Below are 22289 nucleotides of genomic sequence, written 5' to 3'. Positions count from 1 at the left end.
CGGTAATGGTACATGGTGGTACTGGTACATGGGGGTACTGGTACATGGTGGTAATGGTACATGGTGGTAATGGTGGTTATGGTACATGGTGGTACTGGTAATGGTGGTAATGATACATGGCAGTAATGATACATAGTGGTACTGGTAATGATGCATGGTGTTAATGATAATCGTGGTAATGGTACATGGTGGTACTGGTAATGGTACATGGTGGTAATTGTACATGGTGGTACTGGTAATGGTGGTAATGATAATGGTACATGGTGGTACCGGTAATGATACATGGTGGTACTGGTAATGGTACATGGTGGTAATGCTACATGGCGGTAATGATAATGGTGGCAATGATAATGGTACATGGTGGTAATGATACATGGTGGTACTGGTAATGGTGGTAATGATAATGGTACATGGTGATAATGATACATGGTGGTACTGGTAATGGTGGTAATGATAATGGTACATGGTGGTAATGATACATGGTGGTACTGGTCATGGTGGTAATGATAATGGTACATGGTGGTAATGATACATGGTGGTACTGGTAATGGTGGTAATGGTGCATGGTGTTCATAACAAGCTGAGTCTAATGTATTTCCTGTCATTCTCTCAGGTCCATAATCTGGCTTTGTTATCTTGGAAGGAAGGATATGTGTGAATGGGACGATCGGTGTCACTGTGCAACCAACCTTGATGGTCTCAACAACAGGCGTTGGAGCTTGTTTGTTTAAACACATTTATATATTCTACGCTGTCATGTTTTATAGAATGTGTCAATCTTCACAATACATTGTACTTCTCTCTCTCTTTCCCTATCACTCCCCCTCTCTCTTTCTCCCTTCTCTTTCCCTATCACTCCCCCTCTCTCTTTCTCCCTTCTCTTTCCCTATCACTCCCCCTCTCTCTTTCTCCCTTCTCTTTCCCTATCACTCCCCCTCTCTCTTTCTCCCTTCTCTTTCCCTATCACTCCCCCTCTCTCTTTCTCCCTTCTCTTTCCCTATCACTCCCCCTCTCTCTTTCTCCCTTCTCTTTCCCTATCACTCCCCCTCTCTTTCTCCCTTCTCTTTCCCTATCACTCCCCCCTCTCTTTCTCCCTTCTCTTTCCCTATCACTCCCCCTCTCTCTTTCTCCCTTCTCTTTCCCTATCACTCCCCCTCTCTCTTTCTCCCTTCACTTTCCCTATCACTCCCTCTCTCTTTCTCCCTTCTCTTTCCCTATCACTCCCCCTCTCTCTTTCTCCCTTCTCTTTCCCTATCACTCCCCCTCTCTCTTTCTCCCTTCTCTTTCCCTATCACTCCCCCTCTCTCTTTCTCCCTTCTCTTTCCCTATCACTCCCCCCTCTCTCTTTCTCCCTTCTCTTTCCCTATCACTCCCCCTCTCTCTTTCTCCCTTCTCTTTCCCTATCACTCCCCCTCTCTCTTTCTCCCTTCTCTTTCCCTATCACTCCCCCTCTCTCTTTCTCCCTTCTCTTTCCCTATCACTCCCCCCTCTCTCTTTCTCCCTTCTCTTTCCCTATCACTCCCCCTCTCTCTTTCTCCCTTCTCTTTCCCTATCACTCCCCTCTCTCTTTCTCCCTTCTCTTTCCCTATCACTCCCCCTCTCTCTTTCTCCCTTCTCTTTCCCTATCACTCCCCCTCTCTCTTTCTCCCTTCTCTTTCCCTATCACTCCCCCTCTCTCTTTCTCCCTTCTCTTTCCCTATCACTCCCCTCTCTCTTTCTCCCTTCTCTTTCCCTATCACTCCCCCTCTCTCTTTCTCCCTTCTCTTTCCCTATCACTCCCCCTCTCTCTTTCTCCCTTCTCTTTCCCTATCACTCCCCCTCTCTCTTTCTCCCTTCTCTTTCCCTATCACTCCCCCTCTCTCTTTCTCCCTTCTCTTTCCCTATCACTCCCCCTCTCTCTTTCTCCCTTCTCTTTCCCTATCACTCCCCCTCTCTCTTTCTCCCTTCTCTTTCCCTATCACTCCCCCTCTCTCTTTCTCCCTTCTCTTTCCCTATCACTCCCCCTCTCTCTTTCTCCCTTCTCTTTCCCTATCACTCCCCCTCTCTCTTTCTCCCTTCTCTTTCCCTATCACTCCCCCTCTCTCTTTCTCCCTTCTCTTTCCCTATCACTCCCCCTCTCTCTTTCTCCCTTCTCTTTCCCTATCACTCCCCCTCTCTCTTTCTCCCTTCTCTTTCCCTATCACTCCCCCTCTCTCTTTCTCCCTTCTCTTTCCCTATCACTCCCCCTCTCTCTTTCTCCCTTCTCTTTCCCTATCACTCCCCCCTCTCTTTCTCCCTTCTCTTTCCCTATCACTCCCCCTCTCTCTTTCTCCCTTCTCTTTCCCTATCACTCCCCCTCTCTCTTTCTCCCTTCTCTTTCCCTATCACTCCCCCTCTCTCTTTCTCCCTTCTCTTTCCCTATCACTCCCCCTCTCTCTTTCTCCCTTCTCTTTCCCTATCACTCCCCCTCTCTCTTTCTCCCTTCTCTTTCCCTATCACTCCCCCTCTCTCTTTCTCCCTTCTCTTTCCCTATCACTCCCCCTCTCTCTTTCTCCCTTCTCTTTCCCTATCACTCCCCCTCTCTCTTTCTCCCTTCTCTTTCCCTATCACTCCCCCTCTCTTTCTCCCTTCTCTTTCCCTATCACTCCCCCTCTCTCTTTCTCCCTTCTCTTTCCCTATCACTCCCCCTCTCTCTTTCTCCCTTCTCTTTCCCTATCACTCCCCCTCTCTCTTTCTCCCTTCTCTTTCCCTATCACTCCCCCTCTCTCTTTCTCCCTTCTCTTTCCCTATCACTCCCCCTCTCTTTCTCCCTTCTCTTTCCCTATCACTCCCCCTCTCTCTTTCTCCCTTCTCTTTCCCTATCACTCCCCCTCTCTCTTTCTCCCTTCTCTTTCCCTATCACTCCCCCTCTCTCTTTCTCCCTTCTCTTTCCCTATCACTCCCCCTCTCTCTTTCTCCCTTCTCTTTCCCTATCACTCCCCCTCTCTCTTTCTCCCTTCTCTTTCCCTATCACTCCCCCTCTCTCTTTCTCCCTTCTCTTTCCCTATCACTCCCCCTCTCTCTTTCTCCCTTCTCTTTCCCTATCACTCCCCCTCTCTCTTTCTCCCTTCTCTTTCCCTATCACTCCCCCTCTCTCTTTCTCCCTTCTCTTTCCCTATCACTCCCCCTCTCTCTTTCTCCCTTCTCTTTCCCTATCACTCCCCTCTCTCTTTCTCCCTTCTCTTTCCCTATCACTCCCCCTCTCTCTTTCTCCCTTCTCTTTCCCTATCACTCCCCCTCTCTCTTTCTCCCTTCTCTTTCCCTATCACTCCCCCTCTCTCTTTCTCCCTTCTCTTTCCCTATCACTCCCCCTCTCTCTTTCTCCCTTCTCTTTCCCTATCACTCCCCCTCTCTCTTTCTCCCTTCTCTTTCCCTATCACTCCCCCTCTCTCTCTTTCTCCCTTCTCTTTCCCTATCACTCCCCCTCTCTCTTTCTCCCTTCTCTTTCCCTATCACTCCCCCTCTCTCTTTCTCCCTTCTCTTTCCCTATCACTCCCCCTCTCTCTTTCTCCCTTCTCTTTCCCTATCACTCCCCCTCTCTCTTTCTCCCTTCTCTTTCCCTATCACTCCCCCTCTCTCTTTCTCCCTTCTCTTTCCCTATCACTCCCCCTCTCTCTTTCTCCCTTCTCTTTCCCTATCACTCCCCCTCTCTCTTTCTCCCTTCTCTTTCCCTATCACTCCCCCTCTCTCTTTCTCCCTTCTCTTTCCCTATCACTCCCCTCTCTCTTTCTCCCTTCTCTTTCCCTATCACTCCCCCTCTCTCTTTCTCCCTTCTCTTTCCCTATCACTCCCCCTCTCTCTTTCTCCCTTCTCTTTCCCTATCACTCCCCCTCTCTCTTTCTCCCTTCTCTTTCCCTATCACTCCCCCTCTCTCTTTCTCCCTTCTCTTTCCCTATCACTCCCCCTCTCTTTCTCCCTTCTCTTTCCCTATCACTCCCCCTCTCTCTTTCTCCCTTCTCTTTCCCTATCACTCCCCCTCTCTCTTTCTCCCTTCTCTTTCCCTATCACTCCCCCTCTCTCTTTCTCCCTTCTCTTTCCCTATCACTCCCCCTCTCTCTTTCTCCCTTCTCTTTCCCTATCACTCCCCCTCTCTCTTTCTCCCTTCTCTTTCCCTATCACTCCCCCTCTCTCTTTCTCCCTTCTCTTTCCCTATCACTCCCCCTCTCTCTTTCTCCCTTCTCTTTCCCTATCACTCCCCCTCTCTCTTTCTCCCTTCTCTTTCCCTATCACTCCCCCTCTCTCTTTCTCCCTTCTCTTTCCCTATCACTCCCCCTCTCTCTTTCTCCCTTCTCTTTCCCTATCACTCCCCCTCTCTCTTTCTCCCTTCTCTTTCCCTATCACTCCCCCTCTCTCTCTTTCTCCCTTCTCTTTCCCTATCACTCCCCCTCTCTCTTTCTCCCTTCTCTTTCCCTATCACTCCCCCTCTCTCTTTCTCCCTTCTCTTTCCCTATCACTCCCCCTCTCTCTTTCTCCCTTCTCTTTCCCTATCACTCCCCCTCTCTCTTTCTCCCTTCTCTTTCCCTATCACTCCCCCTCTCTCTTTCTCCCTTCTCTTTCCCTATCACTCCCCCTCTCTCTTTCTCCCTTCTCTTTCCCTATCACTCCCCCTCTCTCTTTCTCCCTTCTCTTTCCCTATCACTCCCCCTCTCTCTTTCTCCCTTCTCTTTCCCTATCACTCCCCCTCTCTCTTTCTCCCTTCTCTTTCCCTATCACTCCCCCTCTCTTTCTCCCTTCTCTTTCCCTATCACTCCCCCTCTCTCTTTCTCCCTTCTCTTTCCCTATCACTCCCCTCTCTCTCTTTCTCCCTTCTCTTTCCCTATCACTCCCCCTCTCTCTTTCTCCCTTCTCTTTCCCTATCACTCCCCCTCTCTCTTTCTCCCTTCTCTTTCCCTATCACTCCCCTCTCTCTTTCTCCCTTCTCTTTCCCTATCACTCCCCCTCTCTCTTTCTCCCTTCTCTTTCCCTATCACTCCCCTCTCTCTCTTTCTCCCTTCTCTTTCCCTATCACTCCCCTCTCTCTCTTTCTCCCTTCTCTTTCCCTATCACTCCCCCTCTCTCTTTCTCCCTTCTCTTTCCCTATCACTCCCCCTCTCTCTTTCTCCCTTCTCTTTCCCTATCACTCCCCCTCTCTCTTTCTCCCTTCTCTTTCCCTATCACTCCCCCTCTCTCTTTCTCCCTTCTCTTTCCCTATCACTCCCCTCTCTCTTTCTCCCTTCTCTTTCCCTATCACTCCCCCTCTCTCTTTCTCCCTTCTCTTTCCCTATCACTCCCCCTCTCTCTTTCTCCCTTCTCTTTCCCTATCACTCCCCCTCTCTCTTTCTCCCTTCTCTTTCCCTATCACTCCCTCTCTCTCTTTCTCCCTTCTCTTTCCCTATCACTCCCCCTCTCTCTTTCTCCCTTCTCTTTCCCTATCACTCCCCCTCTCTCTTTCTCCCTTCTCTTTCCCTATCACTCCCCTCTCTCTCTTTCTCCCTTCTCTTTCCCTATCACTCCCCCTCTCTTTCTCCCTTCTCTTTCCCTATCACTCCCCCTCTCTCTTTCTCCCTTCTCTTTCCCTATCACTCCCCCTCTCTCTTTCTCCCTTCTCTTTCCCTATCACTCCCCCTCTCTCTTTCTCCCTTCTCTTTCCCTATCACTCCCCCTCTCTCTTTCTCCCTTCTCTTTCCCTATCACTCCCCCTCTCTCTTTCTCCCTTCTCTTTCCCTATCACTCCCCCTCTCTCTTTCTCCCTTCTCTTTCCCTATCACTCCCCCTCTCTCTTTCTCCCTTCTCTTTCCCTATCACTCCCCCTCTCTCTGTGATGATCAATGTACTCTCAGTGCAAGGCTTATGCTGCTCTAGTGAAGGATGTGTGACAAGGGTAAAGAAGGTCGTATTGTAGTGTGAGACTGATCACACTCTCTGATTGGACAATTTCTCTGTGGCTGGTCATCATGTTGTGGAGATTGTATAGATGCTGAGCTGTTCTTCTCCTTTCCTCCAAACCTCTCCATCCCCTATGTGACTGGAATATAGGACAGAGGAGAGGAGGGTGACGATGGTAACGGGTGAAATGCTCCAAAATGTATCTCAATCTGGAATGGCATTACAGCAAATGTACATTACAGCAATAATATAACCCAGATATAAACATTAGGCTTTAACCACACAGGACTAGGAAGGGAGATTCTGTAATGATAAAAGAGAGGAATATACAAACTGACAGAGTGGTTCAGTTCTGTACCGTACAGAATCTGCTATATTGACAAAGAGTTGGGTCCTGAGACTAAGGATGTGAAGGGCTAGCTGTGTGTGTGTGTGTGTGTGTGTTTCTGAGCAGAGCTCCATTGATGTCAAAGAATGCTGGTGGAGTGCTGCAGAGATGGTTGTCCTTCTGGAAGGTTCTCTCATCTCCACAAAGGAACTCTGGATCTCTGTCAGAGTGACCATCGGGTTCTTGGTCACCTCCCTGACCACGGGCCTTCTCCCCCGATTGCTCAGTTTTGCCGGGAGGCCAGCTCTAGGAAGAGTCTTGGTGGTTCCAAACTTCTTCCTTTTAAGAATGATGGAGGCCACTGTGTTCTTGGAGACCTTCAATGCTGCAGAAATTTTTTGGTACCCTTCTCCAGATCTGTGCCTCAACACAATCCTGTCTCGGAGCTTTACAGACAATTCCTTCGACCTCATGGCTTGGTTTTTGCTCTGACATGCGTCGTCAACTGTGGGACCTTATATAGACAGGTGTGTGCTTTTCCAAATCATGTCCAATCAATTGAAGGATGGTCAAAGGAAACAGGATGCACCTGAGCTCAATTTCGAGTCTCATAGCAAAGAGTCTGAATATATATGTAAATAAGGTATGTTTTTTATTTTTAATACATTTGCAAAAATGTCTAAACCTGTTTTTAGCTTTTGTCATTATGTGTGTAGATTGATAAGGAACATTCGTTATTTAATACATTTTAGAATAAGGCTGTAAAGTAACAACATTTGGAAAAAGTCAAGGGGTCTGAATACTTTCTGAATGCGCTGTATTTTTATTTTTGCAGTGCTCATTATGAACCTTCACTAATACCACAGTGGAGAGAGAGGGAGCACATTGAAGGGATCAATAATCTTTCTCCATCAGATGTAATCCTGTTACTATCGATGTGGTTATAGGGCTTATTCTGCTGTACAATCTGCTTTACTTTATTTCACTCACTTGACAGAAGACTGTCCAAGAATCAACATTATAGCTGTAGTAACCAAGACTATATTTACAGTGAGAGTCCAGCGGTATCATCAGTGTGGACAGGAGAACATAGAGCTGTAAAGTATAGAGCTGTGGACAGTAGAACATAGAGCTGTGGACAGTAGAACATAGAGCTGTGGACAGTAGAGTATAAAGCTGTGGACAGTAGAACATGGAGCTGTGGACAGTAGAACATGGAGCTGTGGACAGTAGAACATGGAGCTGTGGACAGTAGAACATGGAGCTGTGGACAGTAGAACATAAAGCTGTGGACAGTAGAACATGGAGCTGTGGACAGTAGAACATAAAGCTGTGGACAGTAGAACATGGAGCTGTGGACAGTAGAACATAGAGCTGTGGACAGTAGAACATGGAGCTGTGGACAGTAGAACATAAAGCTGTGGACAGTAGAACATAAAGCTGTGGACAGTAGAACATAGAGCTGTGGACAGTAGAACATGGAGCTGTGGACAGTAGAACATGGAGCTGTGGACAGTAGAACATGGAGCTGTGGACAGTAGAACATGGAGCTGTGGACAGTAGAACATAGAGCTGCGGACAGTAGAACATGGAGCTGTGGACAGTAGAACATAGAGCTGTGGACAGTAGAACATAGGGCTGTGGACAGTAGAACATAAAGCTGCGGACAGTAGAACATAAAGCTGTGGACAGTAGAACATAGAGCTGTGGACAGTGGAACATAAAGCTGTGGACAGTAGAACATAGAGCTGTGGACAGTAGAACATAGAGCTGTGGACAGTAGAACATAGAGCTGCGGACAGTAGAACATGGAGCTGCGGACAGTAGAACATAGAGCTGTGGACAGTAGAACATAAAGCTGTGGACAGTAGAACATAAAGCTGTGGACAGTAGAACATAAAGCTGTGGACAGTAGAGTATAGAGCTGTGGACAGTAGAACATAAAGCTGTGGACAGTAGAACATAAAGCTGTGGACAGTAGAACATGGAGCTGTGGACAGTAGAACATAAAGCTGTGGACAGTAGAACATGGAGCTGTGGACAGTAGAGTATAAAGCTGTGGACAGTAGAACATAGAGCTGTGGACAGTAGAGTATAAAGCTGTGGACAGTAGAGTATAAAGCTGTGGACAGTAGAACATAAAGCTGTGGACAGTAGAACATGGAGCTGTGGACAGTAGAACATAGAGCTGTGGACAGTAGAACATAAAGCTGTGGACAGTAGAACATGGAGCTGTGGACAGTAGAACATAGAGCTGTGGACAGTAGAACATAAAGCTGTGGACAGTAGAACATAGAGCTGTGGACAGTAGAACATAAAGCTGTGGACAGTAGAACATAAAGCTGTGGACAGTAGAACATAGAGCTGTGGACAGTAGAACATGGAGCTGTGGACAGTAGAACATAGAGCTGTGGACAGTAGAACATGGAGCTGTGGACAGTAGAACATAGAGCTGTGGACAGTAGAACATAAAGCTGTGGACAGTAGAACATGGAGCTGTGGACAGTAGAACATAAAGCTGTGGACAGTAGAACATAAAGCTGTGGACAGTAGAACATGGAGCTGTGGACAGTAGAACATAGAGCTGTGGACAGTAGAACATAAAGTTGTGGACAGTAGAACATAAAGCTGTGGACAGTAGAACATAGAGCTGTGGACAGTAGAACATAGAGCTGTGGACAGTAGAACATGGAGCTGTGGACAGTAGAACATAGAGCTGTGGACAGTAGAACATAGAGCTGTGGACAGTAGAACATAAAGCTGTGGACAGTAGAACATAAAGCTGTGGACAGTAGAACATAGAGCTGTGGACAGTAGAACATGGAGCTGTGGACAGTAGAACATAGAGCTGCGGACAGTAGAACATGGAGCTGCGGACAGTAGAACATAGAGCTGTGGACAGTAGAACATGGAGCTGTGGACAGTAGAACATGGAGCTGTGGACAGTAGAACATAGAGCTGCGGACAGTAGAACATAGAGCTGCGGACAGTAGAACATGGAGCTGTGGACAGTAGAACATAGAGCTGCGGACAGTAGAACATAGAGCTGCGGACAGTAGAACATGGAGCTGCGGACAGTAGAACATAGAGCTGTGGACAGTAGAACATAGAGCTGTGGACAGTAGAACATGGAGCTGTGGACAGTAGAACATAGAGCTGCGGACAGTAGAACATAGAGCTGTGGACAGTAGAACATGGAGCTGTGGACAGTAGAACATAGAGCTGTGGACAGTAGAACATGGAGCTGTGGACAGTAGAACATGGAGCTGCGGACAGTAGAACATAGAGCTGCGGACAGTAGAACATAGAGCTGCGGACAGTAGAACATGGAGCTGCGGACAGTAGAACATAGAGCTGCGGACAGTAGAACATAAAGCTGCGGACAGTAGAACATGGAGCTGTGGACAGTAGAACATAAAGCTGTGGACAGTAGAACATAAAGCTGTGGACAGTAGAACATAGAGCTGTGGACAGTAGAACATGGAGCTGTGGACAGTAGAACATAGAGCTGTGGACAGTAGAACATAGGGCTGTGGACAGTAGAACATAAAGCTGCGGACAGTAGAACATGGAGCTGTGGACAGTAGAACATAAAGCTGTGGACAGTAGAACATAGAGCTGTGGACAGTAGAACATGGAGCTGTGGACAGTAGAACATAAAGCTGTGGACAGTAGAACATAGAGCTGTGGACAGTAGAACATGGAGCTGTGGACAGTAGAACATAAAGCTGTGGACAGTAGAACATAAAGCTGTGGACAGTAGAACATAGAGCTGTGGACAGTAGAACATGGAGCTGTGGACAGTAGAACATAGAGCTGTGGACAGTAGAACATGGAGCTGTGGACAGTAGAACATAGAGCTGTGGACAGTAGAACATAAAGCTGTGGACAGTAGAACATGGAGCTGTGGACAGTAGAACATAAAGCTGTGGACAGTAGAACATAAAGTTGTGGACAGTAGAACATAAAGCTGTGGACAGTAGAACATGGAGCTGTGGACAGTAGAACATAGAGCTGTGGACAGTAGAACATAAAGTTGTGGACAGTAGAACATAAAGCTGTGGACAGTAGAACATAGAGCTGTGGACAGTAGAACATAGAGCTGTGGACAGTAGAACATGGAGCTGTGGACAGTAGAACATAGAGCTGTGGACAGTAGAACATAGAGCTGTGGACAGTAGAACATAAAGCTGTGGACAGTAGAACATAAAGCTGTGGACAGTAGAACATAGAGCTGTGGACAGTAGAACATGGAGCTGTGGACAGTAGAACATAGAGCTGCGGACAGTAGAACATGGAGCTGCGGACAGTAGAACATAGAGCTGCGGACAGTAGAACATGGAGCTGTGGACAGTAGAACATAGAGCTGCGGACAGTAGAACATAGAGCTGCGGACAGTAGAACATGGAGCTGTGGACAGTAGAACATAGAGCTGCGGACAGTAGAACATAGAGCTGCGGACAGTAGAACATGGAGCTGCGGACAGTAGAACATAGAGCTGTGGACAGTAGAACATAGAGCTGTGGACAGTAGAACATGGAGCTGTGGACAGTAGAACATAGAGCTGCGGACAGTAGAACATAGAGCTGTGGACAGTAGAACATGGAGCTGTGGACAGTAGAACATAGAGCTGTGGACAGTAGAACATGGAGCTGTGGACAGTAGAACATGGAGCTGCGGACAGTAGAACATAGAGCTGCGGACAGTAGAACATAGAGCTGCGGACAGTAGAACATGGAGCTGCGGACAGTAGAACATAGAGCTGTGGACAGTAGAACATAAAGCTGCGGACAGTAGAACATGGAGCTGTGGACAGTAGAACATAAAGCTGTGGACAGTAGAACATAAAGCTGTGGACAGTAGAACATAGAGCTGTGGACAGTAGAACATGGAGCTGTGGACAGTAGAACATAGAGCTGTGGACAGTAGAACATAGGGCTGTGGACAGTAGAACATAAAGCTGCGGACAGTAGAACATGGAGCTGTGGACAGTAGAACATAAAGCTGTGGACAGTAGAACATAGAGCTGTGGACAGTAGAACATGGAGCTGTGGACAGTAGAACATAAAGCTGTGGACAGTAGAACATAGAGCTGTGGACAGTAGAACATGGAGCTGTGGACAGTAGAACATAAAGCTGTGGACAGTAGAACATAAAGCTGTGGACAGTAGAACATAGAGCTGTGGACAGTAGAACATGGAGCTGTGGACAGTAGAACATAGAGCTGTGGACAGTAGAACATAGGGCTGTGGACAGTAGAACATAAAGCTGCGGACAGTAGAACATGGAGCTGTGGACAGTAGAACATAAAGCTGTGGACAGTAGAACATAGAGCTGTGGACAGTAGAACATGGAGCTGTGGACAGTAGAACATAAAGCTGTGGACAGTAGAACATAAAGCTGTGGACAGTAGAACATAGAGCTGTGGACAGTAGAACATAGAGCTGTGGACAGTAGAACATAAAGCTGCGGACAGTAGAACATGGAGCTGTGGACAGTAGAACATAGAGCTGTGGACAGTAGAACATGGAGCTGTGGACAGTAGAACATGGAGCTGTGGACAGTAGAACATAGAGCTGTGGACAGTAGAACATAGAGCTGTGGACAGTAGAACATGGAGCTGTGGACAGTAGAACATAGAGCTGTGGACAGTAGAACATGGAGCTGTGGACAGTAGAACATGGAGCTGTGGACAGTAGAACATAAAGCTGTGGACAGTAGAACATGGAGCTGTGGACAGTAGAACATAAAGCTGTGGACAGTAGAACATAAAGCTGTGGACAGTAGAACATGGAGCTGTGGACAGTAGAACATGGAGCTGTGGACAGTAGAACATAAAGCTGTGGACAGTAGAACATAGAGCTGTGGACAGTAGAACATGGAGCTGTGGACAGTAGAACATAGAGCTGTGGACAGTAGAACATAGAGCTGTGGACAGTAGAACATAGAGCTGTGGACAGTAGAACATAGAGCTGTGGACAGTAGAACATAAAGCTGTGGACAGTAGAACATAAAGCTGTGGACAGTAGAACATGGAGCTGTGGACAGTAGAACATGGAGCTGTGGACAGTAGAACATAAAGCTGTGGACAGTAGAACATAAAGCTGTGGGCAGTAGAACATGGAGCTGTGGACAGTAGAACATAAAGCTGTGGACAGTAGAACATAGAGCTGTGGACAGTAGAACATAGAGCTGTGGACAGTAGAACATAGAGCTGTGGACAGTAGAACATAGAGCTGTGGACAGTAGAACATAGAGCTGTGGACAGTAGAACATGGAGCTGTGGACAGTAGAACATAGAGCTGTGGACAGTAGAACATAGAGCTGTGGACAGTAGAACATGGAGCTGTGGATTGGAGATAACTGCTAGCCTCCCGCAGGAGACACTGTGTAAGATCACGTCCCAAATGGCATCCTATTACCTTTGTAGTGTACTACTATTGACCCAGGCCCATAGGGCTGCAGTGCACTACAAAGGGAATAGGGTCCCATTTAGGACACACCCTAAGAGTGATAGACACTCGGTCCTAAGGTGCCCGCTCACACTCCCGAGAGGGGGAGACAGAGGGGGAGAGAGGGAGGGAGACGGGGCGAGGGGAAGAGAGGGGAGAGAGGGAGACAACTGATCAACACTCTGATAATGAGAGCGAGAGACGTTCAAGATTGGTGGAGAAAGAGTGTGTCCTGGAATGTCCAGACTTCTTTCAGCCTGGAAGAAGTCTCTGGTCCCAGTGGCGGTTCTAGACCATTTCAACTGGGGGGGCCAAGCTGGGGCCAGTTGTACTGTTAGAGGGGCCAGTTACATTAGACGTTATTGGTGTCATATCGTTTTCTTCACTGCATTGCAGGCATTAGCAGGCAAAAGACCATGTTCATAATCATCATCGTTGCCATTGTCTAATAACGGGTGTAAAAAAAGAACGATAGCAAAAATGAGTTATGTAAAACTTATTTCATACTCCACATTTAGGGGGGCCATAAGGGGGTCCAAAATTGTTGTCACAGGGGCACTGGCCCCCCTGCCCCCCATAACTGCTACTGTCTGGTCCAAAATAGTGCACTATGTAGGGAATATAGTGCCATTTGGGACACACTTCTAGTCTCGCTGCTTTAAGAATCCTCTTTAATGTAAAAGGCCTCAAATTATGAGCCATTTTTTTTTTATGTGCAAAACATCAATATATTGAGGATATTTTGACTCCCAAGGGATTAAAGACCAGGTTGGTAAAACACAACCAGAGGAGATTGTCACGTTTGTCGTATGAATGAGACCAAGGCGCAGCGTGTGTATCGTTCCACATATTTATCTGTGAAACTATGCAAGACATACAATAAACTATAAACAAAGAAACAACAACCCGTGACGAAGAGGTGCAACATAAACTAACTCAAAATAATTTCCCACAAACACTAGTGGGAAAAAAACTACTTAAATATGATCCCCAATTAGAGACAACAATGAGAATCATAACTGAGAATCATACAAAAACCCCAACCTAGAAAAAACAACCTAGAACACAACATAGAACATTTTAACTAGACAAAAACCCCAACATAGAAAAAAGAAACTAGAACCAAACATAGAAATGAATAAACTAGACAAAACCCCCCAGTCACACCCTGACCTACTCTACCATAGAAAAATACAAGCTCTCTATGGTCAGGACGTGGCAGAGATAAATGATAAGTGCTGTAGATATAAAATAGAGAAAAGCTTAATGGCTTCATGTGTATCATGTTCTGTTTTCCACTTCATTTTATTACAATCTGCTCGGTAACAGAGATGATGATATCACACTGCAGTGCTCTCTCCGCTGGGTTGTACTGTGGGTGGGTGGGTGGATGGATGGATGGGTGGATGGATGGGTGGGTGGGTGGATGAGTGGATGGGTGGGTGGGTGGATGGATGGGTGGATGGATGGGTGGATGGATGGGTGGGTGGGTGGATGGATGGATGGGTGGGTGAATGGGTGGATGGATAGGTGGGTGGGTGGGTGGATGGATAGGTGGGTGGGTGGATGGATGGGTGGATGGATGGGTGGGTGGATGGGTAGGTAGGTAGATGGATGAGTGGATGGATGGGTGGGTGGGTGGATGAGTGGATGGATGGGTGGATGGGTGGGTGGGTGGATGAGTGGATGGATGGATGGGTGGGTGGATGGGTGGATGGATGTATTTTGAGAGTCCAGTAATGTACATGCGTATGTTATGTCTCACTGGCAGTGTGAGCATGTGTTGGTTTTGCCTATGTTTTATATATGGAGTATGATAGGTACACGGTAGGAGAGTGTGGGGGGGGGGGGCAGACATGCCATCTCTAGTCATCAATGCCCAATGGTGACCAATTCAAACCTGGGAAACCAGCAGCAAACACTGACTTCAGGAATGGAAGCTGTGTACTGTGTCTGTTTGCAGTAGTAAATGCTTACAAATAGGAGAGAGAGAGAGAGAGAGAGAGAGAGAGAGAGAGAGAGAGAGAGAGAGAGAGAGAGAGAGAGAGAGAGAGAGAGCCCCAGCTGGAGTACTCTATTTGGTCTGTAAAGGGTAGGGAAGCATGAGAGAGTGATGGCTAGAGTGAAAGATGGATGGATGGACTAAAGGGAGGGAGGTATTGTCCTCATAAACCATGGAGTGGCTCCATCGGAGGAGAAGCAGTATATTTTTATCATGGGCCAGCCAGCTGAGATAGCTGAGGAATTAACCCTCAGGTTGTTGCCCCCGTCAGTGGCTGCTTCTGAAAAGGCAACCTATGCCCTATGTAGTGCACTACTTTTGACCAGGGCCCATAGGCTGCCATTAGGCTTTGGTCAAACGAAGTGCTACTATATAGGGAATAGGGTGCCATTTGGGACCAGTAAGTCAGCCAGGAGGAGAGAAGAGTTGGCTGAGTATTAACCCCCTAACCCCAGTCAGCATGACCACTACTGCCCTCAGTAGAGGTCAGTTACAGGCCTGTGTGGCTCAGGTCGTAGAGGTCAGTTACAGGTCGTAGAGGTCAGTTACAGGTCAGTAGAGGTCAGTTACAGGCTCAGTTGGTAGAGGTCAGTTACAAGCCTGTGTGGCTCAGTTGGTAGAGGTCAGTTACAAGCCTGTGTGGCTCAGGTCGTAGAGGTCAGTTACAGGCCTGTGTGGCTCAGGTCGTAGAGCGTGGCACTTGCAAAGCCAGGGTTGTGGGTTTGATTCCCACAGGGGGACCAGTATGAAAATGTATCCACTCACTACTGAAATTGCGTCTGCTAAATGACTAAAATGTAATTAGGACAGTAGAGGTCAGTTATAGGCCTGTAGAGGCCAGTAGAGTTCAGTTATAGGCCAGTAGAGGCCATTAGAGGTCAGTTAGAGCCCAGTTATAGGCCAGTAGAGGTCAGTTAGAGGTCAGTAGAGGTCAGTTAGAGGCCAGTTAGAGGCCAGTAGAGGCCAGTTAGAGGTCTGTTAGAGGCCAGTAGAGGTCCGTTAGAGGCCAGTTAGAGGCCAGTAGAGGCCAGTTAGAGGTCTGTTAGAGGCCAGTAGAGGTCCGTTAGAGGCCAGTAGAGGACAGTTAGAGGCCAGTAGAGGTCAGTTAGAGGCCAGTTAGAGGTCAGTAGAGGTCAGTTAGAGACAGTAGTCAGTTAGAGGCCAGTTAGAGACAGTAGAGGTCAGTTAGAGACAGTAGTCAGTTAGAGACCAGTTAGAGACAGTAGAGGTCAGTTAGAGGACAGTTAGAGGTCAGCTAGAGGTCAGTTAGAGGTCAGCTAGAGGTCAGTTAGAGGACAGTAGAGGACAGCTAGAGGTCAGCTAGAGGTCAGTTAGAGACGAGTTAGAGACAGTAGAGGTCAGTTAGAGGACAGTAGAGGACAGTTAGAGGTCAGCTAGAGGTCAGTTAGAGACGAGTTAGAGACAGTAGAGGTCAGTTAGAGACCAGTAGAGGTCAGTTAGAGGCCAGTTAGAGACAGTAGAGGACAGTTAGAGGACAGTAGAGGACAGTTAGAGGTCAGTTAGAGGTCAGCTAGAGGTCAGCTAGAGGTCAGTTAGAGGCCAGTAGAGGTCAGTTAGAGGCCAGTAGAGGACAGTTAGAGGTCAGCTAGAGGTCAGTTAGAGACGAGTTAGAGACAGTAGAGGTCAGTTAGAGACCAGTAGAGGACAGTTAGAGGCCAGTAGAGGTCAGCTAGAGGTCAGCTAGAGGTCAGTTAGAGACGAGTTAGAGACAGTAGAGGTCAGTTAGAGACCAGTAGAAGACAGTTAGAGGCCAGTAGAGGCCAGTTAGAGGACAGTAGAGGCCAGTAGAGGCCAGTTAGAGACAGTAGAGGTCAGTTAGAGCCCAGTAGAGGTCAGTTAGAGACAGTAGAGGTCAGCTAGAGGTCAGCTAGAGGTCAGTTAGAGACGAGTTAGAGACAGTAGAGGTCAGTTAGAGACCAGTAGAGGACAGTTAGAGGCCAGTAGAGGCCAGTTAGAGGACAGTAGAGGCCAGTAGAGGCCAGTTAGAGACAGTAGAGGTCAGTTAGAGCCCAGTAGAGGTCAGTTAGAGACAGTAGAGGTCAGCTAGAGGTCAGCTAGAGGTCAGTTAGAGACGAGTTAGAGACAGTAGAGGTCAGTTAGAGTCCAGTAGAGGACAGTTAGAGGCCAGTAGAGGTCAGTTAGAGATCAGTAGAGGTCAGTTAGAGGTCAGTTAGAGGTCAGCTAGAGGTCAGTTAGAGACGAGTTAGAGACAGTAGAGGTCAGTTAGAGACAGTAGAGGTCAGTTAGAGGCCAGTAGAGGTCAGTTAGAGGTCAGTAGAGGTCAGTTAGAGGCCAGTAGAGGTCAGTTAGAGGTCAGTAGAGGTCAGTTAGAGGCCAGTGCCGTTTCAGACTGTTCTACACCAACCATACCATGTAGATGACCTTCTGCTGTTCAGTGAGACTGTCACCAAGCAAGCCGAGATCTTCAGCTCAGATTTAACCTAATAAAATCAGTTCTGTGGGAATCAGGTTCGTGCAGTGGGCCTGATACATTATCAAAGCATATTGGTTATATGCTTGGCCTGCCAGTTGTGCTAATCTCATACCATATTATACTTAAAAACTCGAGCTTTGATAACTAAATAGATCAGTTGTGAGGTGAGCATGAATTTAAATAATTTGCAAATAATTCGCTTTTTTATTTTACTGGATGGTACCTGCATCTTATGGTCAAGGTGGTTTCAACACAACGGTGAACCTGAAAAAAAAAACAGAGGTCAAATCATGATATCAGCGATCTTCGGGTCGTAAAGTCGGAGCTGTAGAAAGATGCCCGAGCAGGACGGAATTCCGAGCAGGATGGACGTTCAAAACTATTTTCCCAGTCGGAGTTCCCAGTTGTTTTGAACACGTCATTAGTCTCAGCGGAGGGAGGTAGAGCGCAGCAGAGGGTCCGCCTCTCACCGGTCCCTGCTCTTTCCTTCCTTTCCTCCGGTGACACTGACTAGAGAGAGGGGACACAGTCATCCGCCTGATGGCTAAACGGGAGTCGCACCGCATCTGCCTCATGCACAAATTCATGTTGGTCCTGTGACCAGAGAAAGTGAACTACTCCTCGATATTAAAATAGACACGACGAGCTGCTAATAATAATAACATTGCAGGGCTGGCTGTCAATACACTTGGCTACACATTGCAGCTCAAATGGAAGTAGGGAGAAGCGCGTTTTGTAAGAGCTGAATAAAAACGTAGACATGAACTCACTCTTAAAAACAGCTGCTCTTTGCTGTATTCTTCGACAGTCTCTCTGGTCATGGTTTTAAAAGTTATGAAATCTCACGTAGGCTAGTATCAAACTTATTCATTCATTCATTCCCTCTTTCGATCTATCTCAGAATGTTGTGTTATGAGATGTACAGTCCAGTAGGTTTATCCACTCTTCTCCTCCTCCAGGACTACATGTTAACCATGTAGTTTCAGCTACCTATCCCATCTATCCCTCTCTCCACTCGTTTTATGACTCTTCTCTTTCCTCCCCCTCTCTTCCAGGACTACACATTGACCATGTACTTCCAGCAGGCCTGGCGGGACAAGCGTCTGTCCTACTCTGAGATAGCCCTCAACCTGACCTTGGATAACAGGGTAGCTGACTCGCTCTGGGTTCCCGACACCTACTTCCTCAACGATAAAAAGTCCTTTGTCCACGGCGTCACGGTCAAGAACAGAATGATCCGACTGCATCCGGACGGCACCGTGCTCTACGGACTCCGGTAAGGGATTTCATAGCTTATGATGGTTACTAATATCTGTGTTGGTTTCTCTCAGCCAGTAGGTTGAATGCCCCTCTTTCATTTATTTATTTTATTTAACCTTTATTTAACTAGGCAAGTCAGTTAAGAACAAATTCTTATTTACAATGACGGCCTACCCAAAGGCAAAAGGCCTCCTGCAGGGATGGGGCCTGGAATAATAAAAAAATAAATGTAGGACAAAACACACATCATGAAAAGAGAGACAACACAACACTACATAAAGAGAGACCTAAGACAACATAGCAAGGCAGGAACACATGACAACACAGCATGGTAGCAACACAACATAACAACAACATGGTAGCAACACAACATGGTAGCAGCACCAAACATGGTACAAACATTATTGGGCACAGACAACAGCACAAGGGGCAAGAAGGTAGAGACAACAATCACACAAAGCAGCCACAACTGTCAGTAAGAGTGTCCATGATTGAGTCTTTGAATGAAGAGATGGAGATAAAACTGTCCAGTTTGAGTGTTTGTTGCAGCTCGTTCCAGTCACGTCTCAGGGATGTGTGTGCTTTGGGGACCTTTAACAGAATGTGACTGGTAGAACGGGTGTTGTATGTGGAGGATGAGGGCTGCAGTAGATATCTCAGATAGGGGGGAGTGAGGCCTAAGAGGGTTTTATAAATAAGCATCAACCAGTGGGTCTTGTGACGGGTATACAGAGATGACCACTTTACAGAGGAGTATAGAGTACAGTGATGTGTCCTATAAGGAGCATTGGTGGCAAATCTGATGACTGAATGGTAAAGAACATCTAGCCGCACGAGAGCACCCTTACCTGCCGATTTATAAATTATTTCTCCATAATCTAGCATGGGTAGGATGGTCATCTGAAGCAGGGTTAGTTTGGCAGCTGGGGTGAAAGAGGAGCGATTACGATAGAGGAAACCAAGTCTAGGTTTAACTTTAGCCTGCAGCTTTGATATTTGCTGAGAGAAGGACAGTGTACCGTCTATCCATACTCTCAAGGACTTGTATGAGGTGACTACCTAAAGTTCTAAACCCTCAGAGGTAGTAATAACACCTGTGGGAGGAGGAGCATTCTTCTTACCAAACCACATTATCTTTGTTTTGGAGGTGTTCAGAACAAGGTTAGGGGTAGAGAAAGCTCGTTGGACACTAAGAAAGCTTTGTTGTAGAGCATTTAACACAAAATACGGGGAGAGGCCAGCTGAGTACAAGACTGTATCATCTGCATATAATTGGATGAGAGAGCTTCCTACTGCCTGAGCTATGCTGTTGATGTAAATTGAGAAGAGCGTGGGGCCTAGGATCGAGCCTTGGGGTACTTCCTTGGTGACAGGCAGTGGCTGAGACAGCAGATTTTCTGACTTTATACAGTGCACTCTTTAAGAGAGGTAGTTAGCAAACCAGACCAAAGACCCCTCAGAGACACCAATACTCCTTAGCCAGCCCACAAGAATGGAATGGTCTACCGTATCAAAAGCTTTGGCCAAGTCAATAAAAATAGCAGCACAACATTGCTCAGAATCAAGGGCAATGGTGACATCATTGAGGACCTGTAAGGTTGTGGTGACACATCCATAACCTGAGCGGAAACCAGATTGCATACCCGAGAGAATACTATAGACATCAAAAAAGCCAGTCAGTTGATTATTGACAAGTTTTTCCAACACTTTTGATAAACAGGGCAAAATAGAAATAGGCCTATAACAGTTAGGATCAGCTTGATCTCCCGCTTTAAATAAAGGACGAATCGTGGCTGCCTTCCAAGCAATGCGAACCTCCCCAGAGAGGAGAGACAGGTTAAAAAGGTTGGAGATAGGCTTGGCGATGATAGGGGCAGCAACCTTAAAGAAGAAATTGTCTAAACCATCTGATCCAGATGTTTTTTTAGGGTAAGGTTTAAGGAGCTCCTTTAGCTCCTCGGACTCAGTAACTGCCTGCAGGGAGAAACTTTGTAGCGGGGCAGGGGAAAGAGGGAGAAGCATCGGGGATAGTTGCGTTAGAAGGGGTGGGAGATGAGGAAATGTTGGACAGGCAAGGAGGCAAAGCTGAGTCAAATAGGAATCCTGACTTAATGAAGTGGGGATTAAAGAACTTAGCCATGTACTTCTTGTCAGTAACAACCACATCATCAACATTATGCGACATGGGCAGCTGTGAGGAGGAGGGTTTATTTTCCAGGTTTTCAACTGTTTTCCAGAAGTTCTTAGGGTTGTACCCACAGAGAGAGAACTGCTCCTTAAAAGAACTAACTTTGGCCTTCCGGATAGCCTGAGTGCTCTTATTTCTCATTTGCCTGAACGATAGTCAGTCAGCCTGAGTATGCGTGTGCCGAGCCTTTTGCCAAATGCAATAATTGCGGTGGAGTAACTCTGCAAGATCACGGTCGAACCAGGGGCTGAACCTGTTTTTAATTCTCATTTTCTTTATGGGGGCGTGTTTGTTAACAATACCACTGATAATATCAAAAATTAAGGTCCAAACGTCTTCGACAGAGGGGATCAAGCTGATTCTATATCATTTCACAGAGGCCAGTTCATGAAGGAAGGCTTGCTCATTAAAGTTTTTTAGCAAGCGTCTATGACAAATCAGGACAGGTTGTTTCACTGAGCAGCCATTACGAACACAGGCTGTAAAACAGTGATCACTAAGGTGATTATAGAAAACACCAAACTGAAACCTATCAGGATTATTTGTGAGGATAACATCAAGGAGAGTAGCCTTTTCTGGGTGTTTGGAGTCATACCTTGTGGGATTGGTAATAATCTGAAAAAGATTTAGGGAGTCCCATTGCTTTAGGACTTGGTCAGGTGATTTAAGCATGTCCCAGTTTAGGTCACCAAGCAGGACAAATTTGACTTAGTGTAAGGGGCCAGGAGAGAGCTTAGGGCAGGTAGGGTACAGGCCGGTGCTGATGGAGGACGATAGCACGCAGCAACAGTCAAGAAAGTGCTATTTTAAAGTTTAATGCTTAAAACCAGCAAATTAAATTGTTTGGGGACAGACTTGGTGGAGACAACCGAGCACTGAAGGTGGTCCTTGGTAATAATTGCCACTCCCCTACCTTTGGAAGATCTGTCTTGCCGAAAAAGGTTATAACCAGAAAGGTTAACATCAGTATTCAAAACACTCTTCCTTAACCACGTCTCAGTAATGACCAACACATCTGGATTGGAGCTGTGAACCCACATTTTCAATTGATCCATTTTAGGTAATAAGCTTCTAGTGGGGGGGGGGGGCAGTGCCCCTGTGACAACAATTTTGGACCCCCTTGTGACCCCCCCTAAATGTGGAGTATGAAATCATTTTTACATAACTAATTTTTGCTATCGTTCTTTTTTTACATCCGTTATTAGACAGAAAATGCAAATAAATTGTTGAATGATTATGAACATGGTCTTTTGCCTGATAATGCCTGCAATGCAGTGAAGAAAACGATATGACAACAATAACGTCTAATGTAACTGGCCCCAGCTTGGCCCCCCTAGTTGAAATGGTCTAGAACCGCCACTGTGAGGTGAGCGAAAGCTCGGGAGAGAGGGGTGAGTGTGGTGGGGGTACCTGTACCAGACAGGGGAGACAGGCCAGGGCAGACGGTGAACAGATCGCCAGGTGGAATCCAAGCAGCAATGTAGCAGGCAACGGGAGTTGGTGTCAAACCCACTTGGGAGAAACTTTTATTTCTGGAGGCAGATTTCTTGTAGAAAATGCCAGTCAATGATCTTTGAACAGCAGGAGGTGTAACAGGCGTCGTATAGAGGGGACCAAGGCGCAGCGTGTTGAGTGCTCATAATTGTATTTTAATGAAAACTAACACTTTGACAAAAGAAACAAAACGACAGCCAACAGTTGTGTCAGGTTACATCTGTACT

General features: G+C 46.8%; 1 protein-coding gene across 2 annotated transcripts in view; it reads left to right on the top strand.

Annotated features, from left to right (window-relative positions):
* LOC106592285 (gamma-aminobutyric acid receptor subunit beta-2) overlaps positions 1-22289 on the top strand; it is a 110256-nt gene that overhangs the window by 20570 nt on the left and 67397 nt on the right. For both annotated transcript variants that reach the window (XM_045717879.1, XM_045717878.1), the window contains exon 4: positions 18176-18396. In XM_045717879.1, the coding sequence (XP_045573835.1) occupies positions 18176-18396 (221 nt within the window). The remainder of the gene's footprint in view (positions 1-18175; positions 18397-22289) is intronic.

Source organism: Salmo salar, chromosome ssa05 (assembly GCF_905237065.1).
Source record: "Salmo salar chromosome ssa05, Ssal_v3.1, whole genome shotgun sequence".
In the NCBI taxonomy this organism is placed as follows: Eukaryota; Metazoa; Chordata; class Actinopteri; order Salmoniformes; family Salmonidae; genus Salmo; species Salmo salar.
This window is presented reverse-complemented; position numbering and strand designations above follow the sequence as displayed.